The 7,940-nt window shown below is 39.8% G+C and overlaps 1 protein-coding gene across 1 annotated transcript; it reads left to right on the top strand.

Moving 5' to 3' along the window:
• The first annotated feature begins 3,995 nt into the window (after positions 1-3,995).
• On the top strand, positions 3,996-7,190 carry LOC120443294 (C-type lectin domain family 12 member B-like). The gene is made up of 6 exons (XM_039621622.1): positions 3,996-4,052; positions 4,441-4,512; positions 4,616-4,717; positions 6,085-6,453; positions 6,543-6,706; positions 7,095-7,190. Exons 1-6 carry the CDS (start codon positions 4,019-4,021, stop codon positions 7,188-7,190), a joined length of 837 nt encoding a protein of 278 aa, XP_039477556.1. The 5' UTR covers positions 3,996-4,018.
• Positions 7,191-7,940: the final 750 nt, after the last annotated feature.

Genomic DNA, 7,940 nt, shown 5'->3' with positions numbered 1-7,940 from the left:
TAGCTATTTAAAAATATGTCTAAGGAATCCAGAGAAACACAGCACACACACACTAACCATTATATTCTTTCTTCTTTGCAACAACCCAGTGTTGCATCAGAATTTATCATAGATGAACTGCTGGTTTCACAATAAAGGCTCTAAAATGGTGATACCCACATTTTGTGTCCCATGTTTTCAGCTCACATGTGTCCACACACAGGTTCTAATCTCAGGGTCAACAATATGTTAAGAGTTTGGCAACAAAATGTGTTTCACAACATGTCCCATTTTCTTATTGGTCATTAGCTGAATGAATATGGCCTTAGTTTAGTTAGTTATTATAAAGACTCCTTCAGGTCTCAGGAAACTAATGTTTACTTCCTGTTAATGACACGGAACTAAAACATGTCTGCAATTCATGTAGACCGGACTCATAAGAATGAAGCTAAACAGAGGAAAAATAATTCCATCAGCTAAGAAAAAACAGACTGCATAAAGAGACTGACATAGCCCCACTGTGGTTTTGAACGCATGCATTTTCAAGCCCTAAACTAGCATTTTGGTCTCTATTACATTAGGTTTTTGGAACAAGAGAGCTTAGAGGATGAGAGGGTGGAGTACCAAGTTATCAGATAATGTTAGGTTGGTGCAGGTGCATCACACAGACACTGACAATTAGTGTTCAGTAACATCCAACTAAAACGCTCAAATCTGATTCAGCAAAACTGGAGCTCAGACTTCTTGAACAATGCAAACTTTCAGCCTTAATACAGTTTAAACAGGTAAGTTATAAAAAATAATCTCCACACTGGTTTGACGATGAAGGGGGAAATTCTCTGTAGGATAATCTCATCTGCTGCAAAGATGACATTCGAGCATGGGGTGACTCAATGACAGAACCTCTGCTGGACGGTAGAGGAAGTGCAGTTTTTGATGTGGAATAGACGGATATGGATTTATGATATTACCTTGATTATGTGCACGTACAACAGCCACTCAGAGCGTAGATGAATCAAAACAAGCGTCCACGTTTGGACGGACCAGCTGATTGTGGTTGTTGCCATCAGCTGCTGTCAGAAATTCTCCACTGGTGATGTTTTGTGTGAAATGAAAATGGTGGACACAGTAAAGTGTTTTGTGATGCTGTGATATCACAAAAATTTACAGGGAGGTATTTTATGACACATGAGAGATGATAGAATATTGTGAGATTGTGAAACAAGATCCCTGAGCCGCTGTCGTCTTGAGGCTAAATGGGACAATAATTTATACAGTGATCACCATGCTGTGACTCACAAGATCTCAAAGTACTGTTTGAGACCATAAACTTATCAAGTTGATTTTCCAATACATAGGTTGCTTTTTACAGGCGCCCCCTGCTGGCCATTAGAAAGAATGCATTTAAACATGTCGCCTTCAGGTTTGTATTTCTTATAAACAGTGTATACAAGCTCCTGCATGACGCAGGAAGTTCTGAGTGCCGACGTTTATGAAGGAAAAATGTAACTAACGATGATAGCAGGGTTCATTGTGAGTGGACGATAGAGAACGGGAGCTGACTGGGAGCCTATTAGAGTCAGAAGCTGATCCGAGAAGCTGCATAAAAATAAATGATGAGCTTTTTAAAATTTTACAGCATTGTACCAGACGACTCACGGTCTGTGAGTCGTCTGGTACCGGGCCGTGAGTGTTGAGGCTCGGGTGTGAAGTTCATGGTTTTCAGGGTTTTTATCATTATTTTTTTTAAATCATTTTTATCAATAACTTGGTTTCCCTGGGTCTTTTCCTGTGTGTTATGAATAAATATTCTTTTTTTTGGTACCAGTACTGGTTTCATTTTGTTGTATTTATGCGCGACACCTTAAAGGCCGGTCTGTGAAAATATTGTCGGACATAAATCGTTCTGTGGCACAAAAAAGGTTGGGGAACGCTGTTTTAGAGTTCTTCTTTGGACATTGGATGCTTTTCCACTTAATTTCAGATCTTTGTCAGTATGTGGGGAGGAGGTCAGGATAGAGGCCCAACAGCGAGAGTCTGCAGCCATCAGTCAAGCACGGTAGGGGCTCTATCATGGTTTGGGTTTTTCATGCTTGTCAGACTTTTACCACCTTCGTCTTTTTGCCTTATTTCCATGTATGTTTGCACATGTGTCAACAAACTGCTGCACCTATTTCCAGTCTTCTTGGAAAAATAAAAAGAAAAGACGTATGGCTGGAGCTTTGATCACAGTAGTGTGTATCATAGGAAGAAAGCTCCAGAACAACACTACGTACTACTGGAAATGTGCCTTTTATGAGGGAATTTTCCTGCCGTTTAACCGACTGCTTGTCTGCTACATACCACAGCACAGTTCAAGAGTTCAGTTAATTCATGAACTCTGTCAGGGCACCACACCCAGCAGCGGCACATGAAAGCCTCCTGTACGTGTTTGTGCTGTTGTGTCCTCATGCATTAGTGATTCTACAGTATGTTTGGAAGAGTTTAAGTTTGTCTGTACATGAACCCGCGTTAAAGCGCTCACATGGTCGGTGCACACAGGTGTTTTCACTTATTCTGCCTGATTAGACCTCTATGTGGACGTGGGCAGGCCGTGACTGACAGTTAAGTGACTCTTTGGTTAATTGTGTTGCACCTTTTAAATGAATAAAACCTTTGGGAGTCTTTGTACCAGCAGCTGTGTCACGCACAGCTCGGATGCAGAGCGGGAGCTGGCTGCTTTTCAAAGATCACACTTCCAACAATGATTTTCAGCAAATCATGTTATAACTTCAAATGTGCAAATACATCAGCCTTAGTAATAACTCACACGTAACCAAGAAACAGGAAGTGGAGTTAGTAAGAAAGGAGGCATCAAAGAAGTGACTTTTGCTGAGGTAGCGGTTTAACAGAAGTGTTAATATTCTGTACTTTGGCCTGTATTTGTATAGCTTTACTTTACTAGTCCCTACGGACCCCAAAGCGCTACATTGTAGCCACAGCCACCCTGGGGCGCACTGACAGAGGCGAGGCTGCCGAACACTGGCACCACCGGGCCCTCTGACCACCACCAGTAGGCAACGGGTGAAGTGTCTTGCCCAAGGACACGACGACCAAGACTGTCCAAGCCGGGGCTCGAACCGGCAACCTTCTGATTACAAGGTGAACTCCCAACTCCTGAGCCACGATCACCCCACTTTTACAGTGACTAATGATGTATTACCTCAGAAACATTAAACTAACAGACAGCGCCTTTGAAATTTAGAGTTTTGAAACTAACAATCACAATCCATTCGTTCCAGCTTAGACTCCTGTCTAGATTTAATGACTTAAATGAACTCAGATGTGTGTTGTGCAGAATCTTTCATGCATAAAATGGTTTTTTGTTGACAATATCTGGAGAGATCGTAATTTATTTTAAAAATTAGACTTTGGGTGCTGCTGGCTGTGCATTGGCTGTGCTCTGTGCTCAGCCCCTCCCTCCAGGATTGTGACCATGGCGTCTATTTTAGTGTATTAGAAATGATTTACAGTAGTTCCTTTAATGTCCACATGAGGCAGACTCTTGTTTCTGTTCATTAAACCATTGCAATTCATTGAAACTGTGATACAGCCTGTGATACTGAAGTTGTACATAATCCTAATAGTACTGGTTACATTCGGCGCTATTGTGGTGAATTGGTTTTTCTTAAGAGAGGGTTTTTTCAGTCTTATTCTTACATGATCATTATAACTGTTTTAACTTTTAAAAGGAGTTACAGGAGATTTGTTACCAACTCAAAACTGAACCAGGAACTCACTGAAATAGAGCAATGACAGTGCATGCATTGGTCTGCATGCTGCAGCAACAGGAGGATACGCTGAGATCCTTCCGTCTTTTGGAGGAACAGTTAACACATAACTAATTTAATAAAACATGCTTTAACAGCAGCACCTAAACTGAGGTGTGAAATGAAAACCTACAAAAGCAGAAGTTGAACATAACAACCTAACACCATCTGAATAATGTAAGTTACAGTTCATTTGAGACTCTGAGCAAAAAGAAGAGTGATCCAAAGTGATGACTGTTACCTATAATGCTAATGTTTATGCAGGTAAGATGTTTTTCCATCTAACTGAAGGTTATAGAAAAATTAAACTCATGTTGTTAAGTATTGTACAGGAGTCAAAGCTAAAACACTTTTCGATATTTACTGTAATTCAATGATGTGTCTGCACATAACAGAACATTTGATGGGTTTATAGCATGGTGATTGCCAGTTTTGGATTCTAAAGGAAACAAATAATAAATTATTTCTCTGTAAATATGTTTCTGGGAAATATATTCGATGAGTTTTTCCTCATTAAGCAGATGAACTGTGGTTGGGACATCACACAGGGACAAGCTAGCAGATACAAAGAGTTGTTACAGTTTCTGCACTCTGATATAATTTAATATGAAGTTTAATTTCATTCTTTTGGATTTAATCTTTGCTGTTTCAGATGAATTTGATCAAGAGGATGTTTATGTTAACTCTACAGTTCCCACTGTGGAGAAACACAAGCCCACGTCAGGTAGATTACGAACACACTGCATGTATTAGTCACAAAGTCTAAACATCACTATAGTACTTATAAGTAATATGAATATGAATGGTGTTTCTTATTTTTCTGTCAGATAAGAAGCGTCCCTTCATCATTCCCGCCGCTGTTCGACCTTTTTTGCCGTTGGCAGGGTGTTGGGTGATACTTTTAATAATCTTGTTCCTTCGTATCCACTGTGAGTATAACTCAGCTCAGCGATGTATAAGCAAAGAATTAGAAAATGTGCACCTACTCGTCAGTTTATTAGGCACACCTGTTCAACTGCTTGTTAATGGAAATATTTGATCAGCCAATCACATGGCAACAGCTCAGCGCATTTAGGCAATTAGACGTGCACACAGACTCTCTCGGGTTTACACAGCGTGATGTGAGATGGATCAAATATCCAGTGAGCTTCAGTTCTTTGGATGAAAATGCCTTGAAGTCAGACATCAGATGAGAGGAAGTTAACTGCAAATAACCACTTGTCACAACGACGGCATGTGTAACCCATGTGCGTGTGTCTGATGGGAAATGACTTGACAGAAAACAGTGTGGCTCAGAGAAATTTGTGTGTCTGCACTGAAAAAGAAATAAATAAAATTAAACAATAAAAGAGGCAAAAAAATTCAGTCAAACAGTCAAGAGATTAAAATCCAAAATAAAAGACTTATAATTAAAAAGGCGTGTTCGGGTGAAATTCATTTCAGCTGCTACATATGCATAAGAGCATCACTGAACATGTAACGTGTTGAACCTTTTACCTTTCTCCATAATATAGAGTTAGTGAAGGATTTAGCATATTACCCATGATTATTTAAACAACACAGACATATATAAGCTGAACAGTAAAAAGGCTCTGAGTGATTATATTTTACTACTAAAATACTCTGGCTTCCCCCCACAGTCCAAAGACAGGAAGTTAGTGGGGTTGGTTAATTGGAAACTCTTAATATCCCATAAGTGTGAATTTGGGTGTGAATGGTTGTCTGTGTCTGTGTGTTAGCCCTGCGACAGACTGGCGACCTGTCCAGGGTGTACCTGCCTCTCGCCCTACAGCTGGGATAGGCTCCAGCATTTTTCTGTGTGTTAGTTTTAGTGCACTGTTTTGCAAAAGAACTCTGGAGAAAGAACAATACTGCGCCTGGTGGAGAAACCTCTGGTAGCATTTAGCACACTGTGGTTATAATAACTACCTTTAAGGTTGTAAATTGGCAAATTTTAATCACTGGACTTCAAATGTGCTCAGGCACCATGTGGACAGCTATTGTCAGTACACTCAGTGTCTAATCATATCTTGGCTGGTGCGTCAATAAGGAGCAAAGAACAGTGTGCAATGCCAGCAGCATGTGCTCTAACAGCTGTACAGACACTCTGGGATGGTAACACGTTTTAAAAAATGCATAAAGGCACTAGACTATATGTGCTGTGGGCTTCAGAACTTTCTTTGTAATGCACTACAAAGGCTGTATTGAACAAAGGATTTTTAAGCTATAGTTCTCATTGTATGTACTGTAGATTTCATTACTATAGGCAAACACTTTACTTCTTTTTACATTCTAGTTACCTCTGTCATTTCTGCCAAACTGAATCAAAACCTCCAGGAAGAAATCAGTCTCAATGAACTCTGGAAGCAGTACTGTGATGATCTGAATGTCCAGATATACAACATGAGAGAAGCTCAATATTTCTTGATGAACAACGTGAGCAACCTGAATGATGAAAACGATCGACTGAAGGGAGAAATTCAGCAGGTAAGGGCAGAGAAGCAGTCCATGAGTGAAGAAGTTCAGCAGCTGAAGGCAGAAAACCAGCGACTGAAGAAAACATATGAATACAGTACTGCAATCCCAACGGTGACAATGTGGAACACAACGAGTAATATAACTACCCGTTCTGTTTCATCGATGTGGAGGTCCCACTATCGACGAAGTATGACAGCCTTTCCTACTTCTCCTTCAAATATGGCTAATTCTATCACAATACATTAATGTGGTATGATAGCTGGTCTCTTGTTTCAGGAAGGCAGATTGAGCCTTGCCAGAGAGGATGGCTCCAATTCAAGTCCAGCTGCTACGCGACCAGTTACCATTACTCTTTGGATCAGAAGACCTGGGAAGGAGCTCGAGATGACTGCAGAGGAAGGAATTCAGAATTGGTTGTTATAGAAAGTCCAGAGGAACAAGTAAGACCTGGAACTTCGAGACCTCCAACATGCACTCTGGTTAAATGAACTACTTTAACAGGCTTAAATCACTGCAGACCTCAAAGGCTTAGTCCTAATAAACTTTTTTCTGCCTCTTGTATTTGTGATATTGTTTTGGTCAATAATCACTTCATAATGTCATAAATCTATGTAGGACTGATCAGTAAATCAACATCTTCTCCCACAACGAGGAGCTTACCAAAATTCCTAATAATACCACAAGATACTTGAACTTGGGACAGCAGTTCATCCCAAAATTGAACAAGATTAAAATCTTAAATTCGTAATTGTTGTATTGCAGTTTGGTGTATTATACATAAAAGGCTGTCAGTCATAAACATATCTGATGTCTTTCTGTGATACTCAGGACTTCGTCTATAGCAGCTTAATTCGGTTGGGAGCCAGTGACTATTGGATTGGCTTGAGGGTCAAAGGTGGCAGCTGGAACTGGGTTGAATTATGATATAGATCATAATTCCAAAGAATTATGATCTATATCTGTCATGATCTAACCAGCGTATTCTTTTCCCAGCTACTGGATACAACCACCAGCTGATAACGAGGGCTGTGTGATTTCTGTCAGAGGGACCAATGGGTGGAAAGCTGTAAGCTGTGACATCAAAAATTCTTGGATCTGTGAACAGGGCGCTGTGTCTGGTTAAATATTTCTCCTAAACCTGAGAATATAATGGCGTTTATTCTATATAAGGCAATACTCAAACATGCTGCGCAGAAATATGAAGATATATACTTTGAAATTTAATGTTAATATATAAAAGATGATTTGAATCCTTTATAGAAACTGTACTCTGTCTATTAATAAAACATGATTTTTTATGCTAATGCGTATGCTAATACATTGTTCGAATTATATACATGTAACTGTATTTTTTCCTGATTGGCATCTAATGGCACTTGGGGGACAATGCTTGATGACTTTGTAATATTCATTCATACAAAGAAAATGTGCTTTCAGCCTATATCCTTTATTCCTTGATTGTTCCTTTTGTCTGAAGAAGATTTCCCAGGCAGAGACACTGGAGAATCTGTGAGGAATACCAGTTTAATGCCGTTTACCTGTGAATAAGGCTAAAACTGCAAGGCCATAAGACAATGGGAGAGAGAGTTTGGCAACATATTTGGCAAGAGACACATTTTTTTCTCTTTTTAAAATTTTGGGGCATTTCATGTTGGCAGATTAATCGGTTTCTTA

The sequence above is a fragment of the Oreochromis aureus genome, linkage group 13 (assembly GCF_013358895.1).
Source record: "Oreochromis aureus strain Israel breed Guangdong linkage group 13, ZZ_aureus, whole genome shotgun sequence".
Taxonomy (NCBI): Eukaryota; Metazoa; Chordata; class Actinopteri; order Cichliformes; family Cichlidae; genus Oreochromis; species Oreochromis aureus.
Note: the sequence above shows the minus strand (reverse complement) of the source record. Positions and strands in the feature narration are given on the sequence as shown.

Excerpts from the sequence above, each read along its gene's own strand:
- LOC120443294 (XM_039621622.1), top strand. The coding sequence starts at position 4,019 with ATGACTGTTACCTATAATGCTAATGTTTATGCAG. Across the intron at positions 4,718-6,084 it reads CTTGTTCCTTCGTATCCACT|TTACCTCTGTCATTTCTGCC; the intron begins GTGAGTATAACT and ends TTTACATTCTAG. Across the intron at positions 6,454-6,542 it reads GAGGTCCCACTATCGACGAA|GAAGGCAGATTGAGCCTTGC; the intron begins GTATGACAGCCT and ends CTCTTGTTTCAG.